The sequence below is a fragment of the Fusarium verticillioides genome, chromosome 3 (genome assembly GCF_000149555.1).
Source record: "Fusarium verticillioides 7600 chromosome 3, whole genome shotgun sequence".
Taxonomy (NCBI): domain Eukaryota; kingdom Fungi; phylum Ascomycota; class Sordariomycetes; order Hypocreales; family Nectriaceae; genus Fusarium; species Fusarium verticillioides.
This window is the reverse complement of record NC_031677.1, coordinates 499,058-513,836: the sequence shown is the minus strand read 5'-3', so window position 1 is coordinate 513,836 and position 14,779 is coordinate 499,058. Positions and strand designations below refer to the sequence as shown.

Here is a 14,779-nt window from a genome sequence, read left to right as displayed (position 1 = left end):
TTGACGACCCATGATTGACTCCTGAACTTCATTTAGACTAGACTAGTGGGCATGATTAATTCTGTAGAGAACTCTTTAGCCGTGGTTTACGTGTCCCAGTTCAAAGAAGCGTTTCATGTATGGCGCTTGCCATGGCTCGATGTCGAGGAGATTTGGGGATGCTCTACAATCTTGTTCAGCCAGTTGTCGGGCTGTGCCAGTAGTAGACTGGGCATTGTACCTGACCACCCATCCACTTAGAGCTCTGTGATACTGAACTGAATGATTGTTATTACCTTGGATTGTACAAAGGCCGTGTTTTAGCTCCCTGTATAGGCCAAGGGTAACAATATTGGGGGTCGAGGTGGAGCTGTGTTATGCCAGGGAAAGGCATTTGACCAATGGAAGTAACTAACAACAGCCACATCCACGATTCGGAAAACATCATGTTCACAAAAGCGGCTGAACACAGCGAATTAGGATATTCCAGGGTCTGTTAGTTCCCACTGACTGACATAAAGTAGTGAGAAAAGGAAGACACGTATTAACCGGTTGAACGCCCTGTTCAGTCTGATGGTTAGCGGTGTTCATTTGTTGACACTGCCTTACACATATGCGGATGGAGAAACCACAGTGAGTCTAAGAGTGTTGGCCTGGTCAGATGTGCTTAAGTACCGTTACCTCTATACACTTAGCGTTACGTGCAAGTCGACTGCCAGTGTCATGTGCGGCCTTGCCCTGCTTCAGCTACCTAGATCGCCATTCTGAGACTCATTCCTTTAAATCCCCTTCTACCTCTTCCATCTCTTCCACCTTCCACAACATCTCAAGAAGAAGACAGAAATCAGAAAACAAGCCACCTTCGACAGCATGCCTCAAACAACTTCCAAATCCTTCCACAGCCTTAGCGTTGAGCATCCCGGCTTCGTTAAGCACCCAAAGTTCTGGACTGTGCATCATCTTGACGTCGTCAACTGCATCTTCCAGCAAGTCGAAGCTGACGATGCACCTGAATATGTCATTCTTGATACCGAACAGGACGAACAGATGACGAAGTCGGCGTTGAGACTCGCTCGTGAAAACCTCGCGGATATGAAGCATTTCTGGGTCGAGGAGCTTCTCCTTGGTAACAAGCTAACTCCCATCACTTTTATCCAGTATGTACAACCTTATTTGAACGCAACTGTACAAGCCTGGTTAATATTTGTAGCGAATCGGACTATCGCCTCTACTTTGGCTATGGCCACTACCGAGTTCCCCTGTGTGATTCGAACATCTGCATCTACTGCATCAAGAAGGAGATGTGCCTCCCGGACGCCAATCCCATCATTGGGTACTACAAGTACAACGTCGATAAGGAGCGTCAGCAGAAGCTCAACGCACAACCTGGTCCCGGCGGCGTCAACAATGACCCCTTTCAACGCATCTGCGACATTAAATATCGCCAAGTGACTCTCACAGATTGGCGACACGACCCGTACATTGTTTGCCTCCTGCTGAGCTTAGCACAACTCCAGGATCGCATGGCCCTCACCCCTCCGGAGGGAACATTTCTGGTTAGCATCGTTCAGTTCCCATGATACGTAACAGATTAACTAACTTTTTATTCTTCAGGCACGCCTCCTCGTCACGAACATGAACGATCTGACAAATGCTTACGTCTACAAGGCGGATATCCCCCACCAGCTTCTCGACAGTCTGGATGTCCCTACCCGCACCATCGAGGACTTTGTCTTTCCCACTGTCAATTACGTAGTGGTGTCTTTTGAACCGTACTCGACCTTTGCGGATCGCGTCCGGGTCCAGTTGGCGGGCCATGAGTACTTTCCACAACCTGGCCTAGCTCGACCTGATCTGGTGTCACCATCGGAACCGCATGGTGAGAAGCGAAAGCGCGATGAGGACTAAAGCTTTGGAAGGTCAAAACTAGACGCTTCTTGATTGTGGTATGGCGACAGTGCAAGTCGTTGTAGAAATTCAGAACCATGATGCAAGACAGCCATCTCTTGAGACTAGTCGTCAATAGCCTCCACTAAGCAATCTGGCGCATGTCTGATCAGGATGTGTCAGGGATCATCATGGTAAGTCTAACAACATCTACTCTCAATACATAGCTAGCTAATTTTCTGCAGTGATACGAATGATGCACTCACGAGTGGGTGCCTGGACCGGTGCAGGAGGACAATGTCTGTTTAGTATGTGGATTACCTTGCATTTGCGTTTTTGGGACGAGGGGATTATGGCAGGGCAAGGCCAGGAAGAATTTGGCAGCTATTGATCCGTATCTGATGTTAGCAGTAACTGAGCCCCGTATGCGATTTGCGCCTGGGATATCATGCCCCTGTCGACGAAGTGATCCATTTCAAGGTCATTATTCCTGATATTGGGAGATGTTGCTTTATCCACCACAGCTTCTGCCATGTTCAGCCGTCCTAGTCTTCGGTGATCCTTTAGTTGGTTTGAACTACTCGTGAAGGCGGCGAAGATGACTGCGAGGCGTTGAAGACATCTCGGAAAAACAAGGCTACGTGAGCACAAGGCTGACCTGCTGCTATAAGCTGAAACTTTCTAGTTTCTTTGTTGCAGGTAGTAAAAGTCTGCTGCTCCTGTAGTCTTGGCCCAGATCAGTAACCGGTTGTCGTTCACTTGGAGCTGCCCCGCAACACCGCGCCATAAGGAACAAGTCATCCACTTATCGGGAAGAACTTCCCGATGATCCCGGCAACAACTAAACTATATTTCACAGCCAAAATTAGCCTCATTCCGGAATCAAGGTAAAGAAAAAGAAAACACAGTCAATACTATCAACGATAATGGATAACGTACTCGCCAGACCTGCAGACATCTGCTGTCTCAAGGGATCCTTTCATTCAGGAGACGCTACTGGTTCTACCATCCAGATCGACGGTATCGACACTTATGTCGCCAAACCCCATCCCGACAAGTCCAATGGGAACGTTCTTCTTTTCTTTCCTGATGCATTCGGGCTGCATATCAACAGCTTCCTCATGATGGACGCTTTCGCCGAGTGCGGATACCTCACTCTTGGTGTCGATTACTTCCTTGGTGTAAGACCTGGATTACACTTTGCGAGGTGCACCAGACTGACAGTTTAGGACCCTGTAACAAAACACTCGTTGACACCGCTGAGCGATCCAAACTTTGACTTTGAGTCATGGAAGAACAAGCATCTCAAGGCGTCTGAGGATGCTGCTGCCAGATGGGTCAAGGCCGTAAAGGCGCAGTACGGCAGCAGCGAGGACGTCAGGTTTGCTTGTGTCGGCTACTGGTATGAGCCCACCATCATCTAAGCCTCCATTTGACTGACTCAACATGTACTAGCTGGGGTGCACGCTTCGTTTGCCAGCAACTGTCTGCCGACGGTATTTGTAAAGTCGGCGCCATCGCCCATCCTTCGTTTCTCAAGGAAAGCGACGTCTTTTACGTCCAAGGCGAGTTTACACCCCAGTTCAACTAAAGCAAGCTAACCGGTATCAGCCCCCATCTTCTTCTCGGTGCCCAGCACAGACAAGCTTTTTGAACCAGAGCAGAGAAGCAGGACTATCGAGATACTCACAGAAAACAACAAGCAGTTCAACATGCAAGTCTTTGCTAACGTTGGACATGGCTTTGCGGTGAGTCTTTCTAATAACTCAAAAAAACGCCCGTATACTGACATTTTGGCCCAGTCGCGAGCCCGTTTGACTGACCCTTATGAGAAGTGGGCTAAAGAGGCGACCTTTAAGAGCTTTGTGGACTGGTTCGACTTTTGGATGGAGAAGAAGTGAGTGGATTGCACCAAGATGATGAATGAGACTCTGGACGGGATTTGTTAGAGCAACACACAAGATATCATTTTCATCACTATTATGAGCTGCAACCGTTCTTTGGCCCCGAGGAGCAAGAAAACCTAAATATAGAGTGTCAAAATAAACTCAGCAAAAGCCACCTTACGGCTTAGGTCCCTGCATATCAGTTATACTGTACATAAGAACCTCTGTACACTTCTGGATGGCTACGCTAACTGGTGTTGTCAATGACCTATAGGTGCCAACGAGCAGCAGCCATAGCTTCTACACATCCCAACTTGCTGTTTTTCGAATCACACTTTACCAGAGCAAGTGTTACACCTTTTCCCAAAGCCTGCCCTTGGTAATGTACAGTCTCGCGAGGACGTAAAACACCGTCCCTGCACCGAGCATACAGCCAGCAAAAACCTGTAGCTTCCAATAGCTCCCGCCTGCGCTCGAGATCAGAGCCCCCCCAATTGGGCTGCCAGTGAGCGCAGCCACAGACATAAACGCGTACATGGTCCCAGAACGAGTGCCTATCTCTTCAAGGTCCGAAATATGCGCTATCAAGGCAGGGCTGATGGCGGTATATGTGCCTGAACTGAATCCAAACAAGGCGGCAAAAGCAATAGCTGACTCACGGCTATGGCCGGGCAGCCACAATCCGAGCATGAATATCGTCGAAAGAGTCGCAGCTGCTATTGACACGTTGAAGCTGCCAACCTTGTCTGCTATATATCCCGGTAGAATACGCCCGATTCCACTGTTGCAGTCAACATCATATCTCCAGATATTTGAAGCCGCTTTTGTGGCCGGCGGAAAAGACTCACCTTGATGCATTGAATATCGAGACCAGGTACCCAGCCATGCTATTTGAAAGGCCGACATGTTCTCCATAGGTTACCATGAAAGTAATGGGTATAAACATTCCCATGGAGTAGAAGAATCCCGCCAACGAGGTAAGGATAAACGAGAGCGATGTAAAAGGCCGGAGATACGCTATGATGCCCGCCTCCTTTGGCTGAGGCGCAACCCGCGATCGAACCGTCAAATTCGTCACGAGAAGCAGACCAAGCAACAAGAAGGCGCAAGCTCTCATAGTCCACCCAAAGCCAATTCTTGGAATCAGTCGATTCACGACAATGGGGAGAATCGTACCGCCGAGACTCGAGCCGCTAGCGGTTATTCCAAGGGCCAAGGCACGCTTTTGTCGAAACCATGTTGTGACACAGCTGAATGAGGGATACAGAACCATGGCTGCACCCAGGGGACTGCATATCGCCTGGGAGAGGATGTACTGGTAGTACTGAGATGATATAGATGCCATCATCAACCCAAAGACGTGCAGTAGTGTACCTGCAAGAAGGAGGTAGCGCGGACCATAATTATCGAAAGCTCGACCGACGAAAGGTCCTGTGATGAACATTATGAACATAGAAATGGCGGGTATCCATGATACAGTGCTGGGCGACAAGTCTTGCAACTGGTTTGCTTCGTAGTAGGCTTGGAAGACCCCAACCTGGATTTCTAGTTAGCGATTTGGAAGCAAAGCGATATGGGGAGGATACGTGCACAATTAGTCCAGCCAAAACTGACAAACAACCCACAGAAAGCACCAACGACGACGGACCAAGCCTTGAAGCCTCCATCTGGGAATTCAGTATTAGGTTTGGGTTGTTCGTGGTTGGGCTTTTCAACCCTCATCTGCTCAGTGTCTGGGTCCATCGAAGTACTACCAATTGTCGTATTTTAAAGTTAGTTAAAGATAGCTTGTTTGTGAAAGCTGTAGGTGAAATTTATAGTCAGAAATGAAGATTGAGACAAGTCGCATAAGTCACTGAAAAGCTTGCGTGGAGAATACACCGATATCACCGATCTAAGTTAACACCGAGCCCGAAAGAAAGCCAGTTCATAGCTAGCAGCAGTTCGTGAGCCACTAATATCTCCGTACCGTTAGCGCCGACCCCGTGATAGACTGGGGCTTAATGCCGCCTCGTTGAGCAAGAAAATTTAAATGCTTAAGATAAGGTGTTGGAATAACCTCAGCAAAGGTCATGCTAGAATCAGGCTATATTATCCCCTAGTGTCTTTTGTAACGCGGAGCATGTCATGGCCGTTGATGGGTCGGACATATCTACAAACTTGACAGCATATCGCTTATGTAGCTTGGCAACCCTAGCACTTTAGTCCATATATATTAGGTATGCGTGATCCGCTGGCAATGTCATTGGATGTCCGCAGTGGTGTCGTATAGCCCGATAAATATATTCTAACTACGACTTCTAGCAGTGGATTGATAGATCAGCAGTTAAATGGTAAAGTTGTGGTGATCGATGTAAGCCTCGTCCCAGTGTCATGTCCAAGTTCAAGAGCAAGTACCGCGATACCCTGCACCCTTCGCCCAATCAGGTCCATAACCATGAGTTTCTCCATACAGCTTGCACGCAGTATAAAAGTCATCACCGCTGATTACGTTGCCCGGCTTCTGGATGCACTTAACGCCGTCAAAGGTCGCCTGACAACATCGTCAACACATCTTCTCAGTGATCAATTCAGAGACTTACAACAGAGCCCCAGCGCATGGCACACACAGCCTCGGTCCAATCGTTTACCGGGATCCATCCTTCGGGAGTGTATAGGCAGCAGTTGTGACTGCTATGGTCCTTACTAATCGGCTGTATCAGTATCGCTCTAAATCTAAGGGACTTGGTGGAAGAACATACCCATATGCCGCTTGGGCGAGCAGCAGGCTGAGAACGAGTGATTTAATGGTTACTGGCATCGTCATTTTCTTTTGGGAGAGGTGATATGATAGAGAATACTGCTTGATCAAAGCCTGGATTCAGTTTGAGAAGGCAAAGAATCCTCCTTCTATAATCACTTTGCATCCGCTACATCGCCACCGCCCCTTTAAGTTTGAGACTACTTGCTGTTCTCTTTTTGTTGCGTACTATGAAGGCACCATGTGATGTTCTGCAACAGGGACACGAATCGATCCAATCCTTGATGCCAACCACGACGTCTGTGTGCAGTCCCCACACAATTGCCTTTCCCTAATTATTCTTCCTGAGAGAAGTGGATCGTCATTTCCATCTGCCGTGCTGCTAAATCGCGCAGTTTTGTCATTTTTATAGTGCTCGGGACTTGAACATATATGTGAGTATGAATTGAGAAATCATGGAAACATACAGCCAGCCGGGGGGATATCAGCTTCATGTTTGTCTATCTTTCCTTCAACAGGATGAAATATAAAGTAGTGTTACCTCTGTCGAGCTTTTGGGTCCCAAAGTCCATGATATGATACATAAAATCCAAGGAGATTTGGCCGAGAGCTATGGCTCAAGCATCAACCCACTTAACGTTTGGTATATGGAGAACCTGTGGGGGATAAAGTTCGTGGATGGACCAAGCCCGGGATAGTCGTTCGTATTGCAATATATCAGTAATTTTACAGCCAAGTACCCGTATAATTTATCTTGTATTTCTACACCAATCATCTATCTGGCATCACCTTAAGCAGTACTGCCTATCTAAGTTCATAACCTGAATGTTGAATTTTGGTTTGATCGTAAGGTCGTCACAGACACTTTAACCCTTATACAAGTTAACAGAGAGTTCGAGCGCAGAACGAAACGAATAAACTATTTATTTATGGACGGCTTACTGACTGGTCTCATCAGTGACCTGAGGGTGTTGACATAGAGGCCATCTTCTGCTTCGCAGCCAAAAGTTGGAGTAGTACCAAGTCTCGTTCTTCCACCAGCTGATCCCATTTAACAGCACCCAGGCTCTTATTCACACTCTCCTGAAGCGCCGACATCCTCTGCTCACTCCAGTCAAATCTATGCTTCAGAATATCATCCTCCCATCCACGAATCGCCGGCCCAAGTCTCTCCATCCGCTGTGAAAAACCTTCAGGTCCGCCTCCGCCACCAAGAGCATTCGTAGCAATCGGGCCCGTCAGAGCCCAGCGAAGTCCAGGCCCAGACGTGACAGCTGCATCGAGATCTTCTGCAGAGACAATGCCCCTGCTGATGAGACTATACGCTTCATTGTTGATCGCGGCCTGAAGGCGGTTTGATACGAAGCCGGGGACTTCGTGATGAAGAAGGATCGGCCTCTTGCCAACAGATCTGTAGAAGTTCAATGCGGTATTGACAGACTCGCTGCTTGTGCCGGGATGAGGCACCACTTCGACTAGGGGAATGAGGTGAGGTGGGTTGAAAGGGTGTCCGATGAGGACACGGGTGGAATCCTGCTTGCACTGCTGTATGAATTCCGAAGATGGCAGACCTGATGAGGACGATGCTATTACAACGCCTGGCCGAGCATACTTGTCTAATGTTGCAATAAGACCCCTTTTGAACTCTAGCCTCTCGGGTCCATTCTGTAAGACATCAGTTAGCGTCATGGCCATTGTAGATACAAGAAATAGAGTGTAAAGAGCATATTTACCTCCTGAATAAGGTCGGCCTCAGCTAGCCGCGATGCAATGTCGTGAACAAACTCATAGTTGGACACAAGCTTATCATAGTCTCCAAATCCTTCTAGATACGACCGTGACTGCTCGAAATATCCCTTGAGGGCATTTTCAGCTCCTTCCATAGGATCTGAGATTATAACTTTCAGACCTCTTGACAGGAACAGAACTGCCCATCCCATGCCAATCACTCCACATCCAACAATCGCTACGGTACGTATCTCTTGCGTCATCTCGAATGCCTAGGAAGAATTGACGAGTTGTTAGTGATTTCTCACGAACCGGACAAGACTTTTGAGTTCTGTCGATAAATAACGTGAATTGATTACTTGTTAATTACTCTCCCCTTCACTCACTACCTTAACTGACACTCCGGTGTATCCATTGCACCAACTAAACTCGGTGTGAGCCGGGGCAAGTCCGCGGAAGCGATACCGGATTCCAAATTTACGGACCGACCACGGCCGACAAAGGCGATAAACGACAATTTAGAGCCTGAGCACCTGTAAATACCGAAATGCACAATCATTTTATCCATTACTTGAAGTACAACTGGTCTGTTGTGAATGAGCTGCAGCGATAAACGTGACCAGCCATTCCTACTTCGAAGCATAACCCGAGCTTGACTTATAACCTAGGGTTCACTACCCTAGACTACCTGTTGCAACTCACCACAATGACTACCAAGACTTCCAACGAGACCTACGGTGCAGGAACTGTTGTCGACTCGGAGTTCAGTCCACTTCCAGCAGAGTGCGAACGGATACTACGCATCTTTGCTGCAAGGACACCCGGTTTCACCAAAGATGAGGCTCTCCTCAGCGGGGTAAACTTCCACGGCGATGATCTGCCCTGTATTCCAGGGCCAATCAAGTCTCAAGCCGTCACGGCAGTCCTACATGCAATGGTCGGTATAGTCGGTCTCGAGATCCTTCACCTTCGCGGGGTCACCACCGACAACCAAATAGATATCGACGTCAACCACGCTGGCCTCTACCCCGCTACAGCAGCACTTGTCGATATCGATGGCGTCACAGGCCCAGAGGTGATCAAACTGCCCACTGTGCCGCAGTGGGACAAGGACCGTGCTTCCAACTCGCCACTCGTGTACCGCGCAACGGCCATCTATGAGACTGCTGATAGCGGCGTGTGGTTCCAGCTTCACGGTTCGCTTGATTCGTGGAAGGTGTTGGCCCTTCTTGGTATCGGCAAAGATCTCGACAGTGAGATTCGTACCAACGATGCTGCGTATGAGCTCATCCAGGAACGAGTTCGTAAGTATCGTGCCCGAGAAATTGAGCAGCTGGTGGTGGAGAAGGGTCTTTCGGGGTCAATCGTCTACTCTCCTGAAGAATGGCGTCAAACGGAGATGGGCAGGTCTCTCTCACGACATCCTCTGGTCAATTACAAACAAAAATCTCATTGTGCAACCCTCGCACCTGCTTCCTTTCCCGTCCTCGAGGACAAAAGACCACTCGCTGGTATTAAAGTTGTGGAGTTGACTCGCATCATAGCTGGTGCAGCTGCCGGTGCCGCCCTCGCATCTCTGGGTGCTGAGGTCATACGCGTCAACTCGTCCAAACTCAAGGACTACACCCCAGCTCAGCCCTCCTCCCTCATGGCTGGCAAGAAGACCATCGACCTGGATCTCGAAGACCCAGCCGATCATAAGAAGCTGATGCAGCTCTTTGAGCAAGCCGATGTCATCTTGCAGGGCTACCGCCTGGGATCATTGGCCCGAAGAGGTTTCGGTCTTGAAGCTGCGCTTGAACTGGCAAATAAACGAGGCAGGGGTGTCGTCTATGTGGATGAGAACTGTTATGGCCCTGATGGTTACTACGCCGAGCGACCTGGGTGGCAGCAGGTAGCAGACGCGGCGGCGGGAAGCTCGTATGTCATGGGCCAATCGTTTGGCTTTCCCAAAGGCCAAGGTGTCCTGCCCAGTCTGCCTATCTCAGACATGTCTACAGGTATCCTAACTGCCCTGACCATCATGTGCGGTATTCGAGATCGTGCCAAGTTTGGTGGATCATACCATGGCCATGCCTCACTTACAGCCTATAATATGGCGACTCTGGATTCAGAGGTTCGCCTGTATCAAAGGGAGGTGGTTCAGAAGATCAGCGACAAGTATGAGTTCCCAACTTGGTCGAGTGACGTGCACGTTGCACCTCTGTACTATTCCATCTTGGATGCTTGGGGGAAAAAGAGCGAGCTCATCAAGGACGAAAAGCACTATATTCACTTCTCGGATTCCGTATTTGGGTCTGACTTACGTGTTCTTGGACCGGTCGTGCGGTATGATAAGGAAGAGTACTCGCCCAAGTGGAACAGTCCACCGGTGCCGTTCTGCCATCATGAGTTCACGATGTTTTCAAATCAATGAGAGGAGTCTCTAGCTTAGCACGATGAAGTAAAAAGTCGATTCTTATCCTATGGCCCCCCAGAACTATACTGGCAGTGCACTAGAACAGTCTCAGATCTCTCAAGTTGTTAGAACTTTGGTATGAAGCCAGTTTATGTTTTACATCTGCCGTACGAGCCTTGGGATCGAACTGCGTTACTTCCTAAAATCTCTGTCATCATATTCCAGCAAATACTATTCCTCACGAAAGTTCCAGACCTCATATCCTAGCAACAGACGGCCCACCTACACTGATTTGCTTCTGCATCCTCTTAATAGCCTCCTTCACATCATCATTCGTATCGTGAAACCACAGCCAGTTGAACCTTCCCTGCTGCAATCTAGGCAGAATCTTGTCCATGTCCGCACCAGCCTCCTCATGCTGAAAGAAGATCATGCGCCCAACTTCAGCAGCCTGCTCCAGCTGCTTCTGCGCACGAGGACGTCGAACGGAGTCGTAGGCAGATAGGCCTGCTTTTATAAAAGGTGCGAGATCTGCGCCGCGCTCGGGCATCTTGGCGACTTCTGAAAGGATGCTGGACAGGACCAGAGCGTCTTCTAGACCCTGGGCTGCTCCCGCGGCTTGGAAAGGTAGCGAGGCATGAGCACTGTCGCCGATTAGGGCTACGCGATCACGATAGTATGAAGCTGTACGAATATGGTGGAAGAAGCCCCATTTGACAGGCTTGGCCTTGGTAAGGAGCTGTCTGAGGCGATCGTCAATGCGCGGGTCCTCAAAGTCAGACATCATAGCCTCGTGCGATATGGTCTCCGTAACAGCACCCTCGAGCTTCCAACCGTCGAGGGAATCGTCAACGCAAAGAAGGTAGTTGAACTCCTGTCACACAGATTTATTAGCAATAGTACAACGCTGTCTGAGAATGGTAGACTCACATCGCCTCCTGAGATGCGATAGGTAACAGCGCCGCGCCCGTGTCCGAAATAGATCTTTGCAACGTCGGTGAGGTCGCCAAGAATTTCGTAGGCTTCCGCCATGGGAATGACAGCACGATAGCAATAGGCGCCTGCGTACACGGGCGCGATCTGGTTGGGGTAGTGTTCAAGAACGTTGGCTCTAACTGTACTCTTGATGCCATCGGCACCAGCAAGAACTGAGCACTCGGCTGTGGTGCCATCTTGAGATGACAGGGTGACGCCGTCAGGCCGCTGTTCGATATTCGTAAGACGTTTGTTGAACTTGACATTCTCGATCGGGATGAAGCTAGTCATGATGTCGAGAAGTGTCTTTCTATGCGCCTGAAGCATATCATTAGCACCAATGGTCCTCTCATTTCAATTGGATATGCTTACAGATTTTCGGACGTAATCTGGGTGACCCCATCCAGAATGGCCGTACCAAGGCTTATCACGACCTTGTGCAGTCAGCGCAAGCGATTCAGCTTTGCAAGCGATTTTATGACTTACCGAGACCCTCTTCAACTAGCATACCCTCGAAGAAGATGTCCTGTGCATCTTCGCCCTTGTTTCCTACACAAATGGCCTCGTAAAGAGGCCGGAAAGCAGGTTCGATGAGATCCATCGTGCGCATGCCATTAGGGGCGAAGCCGATGCCAGCGCTGGAAGATGATGATCATTAGCGATGGTTTGAGGGAACGCGAGACAAGCCACTTACCCCACCGCCGAATATTCCTTTGCATCTTCGTAGAGCGTGAATGAGATGCCCTTTTTGTGCAGAGCCATGGCTAAGGCGAGGCCGCCAATGCCGGCACCTGTAGAGTTAGCCTTACCAGCCTAAATGGGACATGTGAGGCACTCTTACCGACGATGGCGACATGGAATTCATTGCGAGAAGGCTTTGCCATTGTGCCTTTATTTTGGTCTTGGGATAACTGACTGTAGTTATGTGATGTTGTGATGCCTTGTCTTGGGTAATAATTATGCAGTGGTTCAACGAGCTGGTATATGAAGATCGTCATCTGCTCCCTGAGACTCTAGAACTCTCTCAGTTGGATGGTCAAATAAGCGCGGGGCAAGAACGGCATCGGCTCTCGGCGCTTTTGCCCCAGAATCAGCTGTTGGAGATAAGATGCAGCGCAATCGAGAGACTGGGTCAGCGGGACGCAGTGAGTGATGAAAGAGCCGTCAAGTGAACTCATTGACATTTGTAGATCGAATAGAAACAATTGTAATCGCTTCAAGATGACTACGAGCAAGGACACAACCAAGGTGCACAAACCCTGGACTGAAGTTGTTACAGAGAAACGGGCGCTTCGAGACGCGCGAATTGACAAACACTTGAAATCAGACATAAAATTTCCATCTGATGGAATCTCCTTCGAAACGGTCGATATTGATGTTTTGACAAGCCTCCTCAGAGATAGAAAAGTCTCCGCTGTTGAAGTCATCCATGCGTACATTAGAAGGCAAGGCGACATCACACTTACAGACTCCTCAACGCTAACAGTCACTCTAGAGCCTGCGAAGCGCAGAAACAGGTAAATTGATTCCCAAAAACTCTGCCGAGACTTTGCTTAATACCGACAGACCAATTGCTTGACGGAAATATGCTTTGATGATGCCCTTGAGCAGGCTACACAGCTTGATGAGTTTCAGCAAGAGCACGGTCAACTGATGGGCCCACTCCACGGCGTTCCAGTCACGGTAAAGGATCAGTTCAACATCAGGGGTTTGGACTCGACATTAGGCTATGTCGCAAAGGCATTTTCACCGGCCGAGAGCGATGCACCCCTTGTACAGACATTGAAGAAACTCGGGGCTGTCATAATCGCAAAAACGAATCTCCCTCAGAGCATCATGGTACGTGATATGTAACCTTGTAGATCTTGCCTTCTGACGTGGCTACCAGTGGTGCGAAACTAACAACCCTCTTTGGGGGCTGACAACTCATCCAGAAGATCCAAAGCTCACTCCTGGAGGCTCTTCCGGTGGAGAGGCTGCTATGCTATTAATGGGTGCCTCCATTATCGGCTGGGGCACAGACATTGGTGGCTCTATACGAATTCCGTGCCACATGAATGGTCTTTGGGGTTTGAAGCCGAGTGTAAGTAGACATGAATCACCTCATGCCCGAAAGACACTCTGACAAAATCTTAGAGTGGTCGGTTATCTTATCGTGGTGTTGAAGTGACACTTGAAGGGCAACAGCACATTCCATCAGCTGTAGGGCCCATGGCGAGATCTCTGAGCTGTCTCAAACTCGTGACCAAGCTAGCGATTGAGGCTGAACCTTGGGCGATAGACCCCCAGCTGCCGCCGGTCCCATGGAGAGACGGTATCTTCCAGGCCACCTCGACGAGACCGCTTGTAATTGGAGCTATGCTAGATGACGGCATGGTTTAAGGTCCACCCACCCATCGAGAGTGTGTTCAGAGACCTGGTCACAAAGTTGGAAGCTGCTGGCCATGAGGTTATAGAATGGGATTCGAGCTTGAACTCAAGCATTATAGATATCATGGTAAGTCAAGTTCCGTTGCAATGAATCGGCAGTGACCAACTCGGAACAGGATGGTTATTATTCCGCCGATGGGGGTGAAGATATCCGAAGCGCTGTCTCAGCAGGCGGTGAACCATTCATCCCGCAGATCCAAGCCTTTGTCAACCGCGGCGAGCCAATCTCAGTCTTTGAGTACTGGCAACTCAACAAGCGAAAGATTGCCATCCAAGAGGCTTACCATGATATGTGGGACAACAAACGATCACCTACTAGCCGTCCTGTCGATGTATTACTAGTCCCCACCATGCCTCATACCGCAGTGCCTCACGGGTCTTGTCGCTGGACAGGGTATACCAAGATTTTCAACTTGCTAGATTACACCGCCTTGACGTTCCCAGCGGGAAAGGCGCCCAGGGGTGAAAATGATGGGAGTTTCTGGGAGCATGTCCCACGGAATGAGGTCGATGCCTGGAATCAGCGGTTATATGATCCTGTGACGATGGGCGGGCGTCATGTAGGCTTGCAGATTGTTGGGCGAAGGTTTGAAGAGGAGAAGGTGCCCATTGTGTTAAAACCGAAGTGTATTTTCTAACCTTATAACTGACTCATAAACTCAATACCACCACCACCTTCTAATTGCCCTAAACCTTCTCTTAGCCCTAATAGCACCGACATATATATTATTACAAAACTTTCTTCAGTCAGGTTAA

The 14,779-nt window shown here is 49.1% G+C and overlaps 8 protein-coding genes across 8 annotated transcripts; 4 read left to right on the top strand and 4 right to left on the bottom strand.

The window, feature by feature from the left end:
- Positions 1 to 849: 849 nt before the first annotated feature.
- FVEG_12624 (hypothetical protein) lies at positions 850 to 1,887 on the top strand (the record flags this gene model as incomplete). The annotated part of the gene is made up of 3 exons (XM_018901974.1): positions 850 to 1,136; positions 1,190 to 1,535; positions 1,594 to 1,887. 3 exons carry the CDS (start codon positions 850 to 852, stop codon positions 1,885 to 1,887), a joined length of 927 nt encoding a protein of 308 aa, XP_018760595.1.
- A 905-nt stretch (positions 1,888 to 2,792) lies between these two features.
- FVEG_12625 (hypothetical protein) lies at positions 2,793 to 3,767 on the top strand (the record flags this gene model as incomplete). The annotated part of the gene is made up of 5 exons (XM_018901975.1): positions 2,793 to 3,047; positions 3,096 to 3,268; positions 3,322 to 3,362; positions 3,478 to 3,614; positions 3,669 to 3,767. The coding sequence occupies 5 exons, from the start codon at positions 2,793 to 2,795 to the stop codon at positions 3,765 to 3,767; spliced, it is 705 nt and encodes a 234-aa protein (XP_018760596.1).
- A 336-nt stretch (positions 3,768 to 4,103) lies between these two features.
- FVEG_12626 (hypothetical protein) lies at positions 4,104 to 5,495 on the bottom strand (the record flags this gene model as incomplete). The annotated part of the gene is made up of 3 exons (XM_018901976.1): positions 4,104 to 4,533; positions 4,601 to 5,289; positions 5,367 to 5,495. The coding sequence occupies 3 exons, from the start codon at positions 5,493 to 5,495 to the stop codon at positions 4,104 to 4,106; spliced, it is 1,248 nt and encodes a 415-aa protein (XP_018760597.1).
- A 439-nt stretch (positions 5,496 to 5,934) lies between these two features.
- FVEG_12627 (hypothetical protein) lies at positions 5,935 to 6,737 on the bottom strand. Its single transcript, XM_018901977.1, has 3 exons — positions 6,494 to 6,737; positions 6,335 to 6,437; positions 5,935 to 6,285 (listed from the first exon to the last, which is right to left on the bottom strand). Exons 1-3 carry the CDS (start codon positions 6,556 to 6,558, stop codon positions 6,136 to 6,138), a joined length of 318 nt encoding a protein of 105 aa, XP_018760598.1. The 5' UTR covers positions 6,559 to 6,737; the 3' UTR covers positions 5,935 to 6,135.
- Positions 6,738 to 7,446: 709 nt separating this feature from the next.
- FVEG_12628 (3-hydroxyacyl-CoA dehydrogenase) lies at positions 7,447 to 8,483 on the bottom strand (the record flags this gene model as incomplete). The annotated part of the gene is made up of 2 exons (XM_018901978.1): positions 7,447 to 8,157; positions 8,226 to 8,483. The coding sequence occupies 2 exons, from the start codon at positions 8,481 to 8,483 to the stop codon at positions 7,447 to 7,449; spliced, it is 969 nt and encodes a 322-aa protein (XP_018760599.1).
- Positions 8,484 to 8,926: 443 nt separating this feature from the next.
- On the top strand, positions 8,927 to 10,636 carry FVEG_12629 (hypothetical protein; the record flags this gene model as incomplete). The annotated part of the gene is made up of 1 exon (XM_018901979.1): positions 8,927 to 10,636. One exon carries the CDS (start codon positions 8,927 to 8,929, stop codon positions 10,634 to 10,636), a length of 1,710 nt encoding a protein of 569 aa, XP_018760600.1.
- Positions 10,637 to 10,874: 238 nt separating this feature from the next.
- Positions 10,875 to 12,355, bottom strand: FVEG_12630 (salicylate hydroxylase; the record flags this gene model as incomplete). Its single annotated transcript, XM_018901980.1, has 5 exons — positions 10,875 to 11,492; positions 11,549 to 11,911; positions 11,966 to 12,027; positions 12,080 to 12,231; positions 12,288 to 12,355. 5 exons carry the CDS (start codon positions 12,353 to 12,355, stop codon positions 10,875 to 10,877), a joined length of 1,263 nt encoding a protein of 420 aa, XP_018760601.1.
- A 459-nt stretch (positions 12,356 to 12,814) lies between these two features.
- FVEG_17313 (hypothetical protein) lies at positions 12,815 to 14,661 on the top strand (the record flags this gene model as incomplete). Its single annotated transcript, XM_018906570.1, has 7 exons — positions 12,815 to 13,026; positions 13,080 to 13,110; positions 13,160 to 13,432; positions 13,482 to 13,676; positions 13,730 to 13,939; positions 13,995 to 14,090; positions 14,140 to 14,661. 7 exons carry the CDS (start codon positions 12,815 to 12,817, stop codon positions 14,659 to 14,661), a joined length of 1,539 nt encoding a protein of 512 aa, XP_018760602.1.
- Between the last annotated feature and the right edge of the window lie 118 nt (positions 14,662 to 14,779).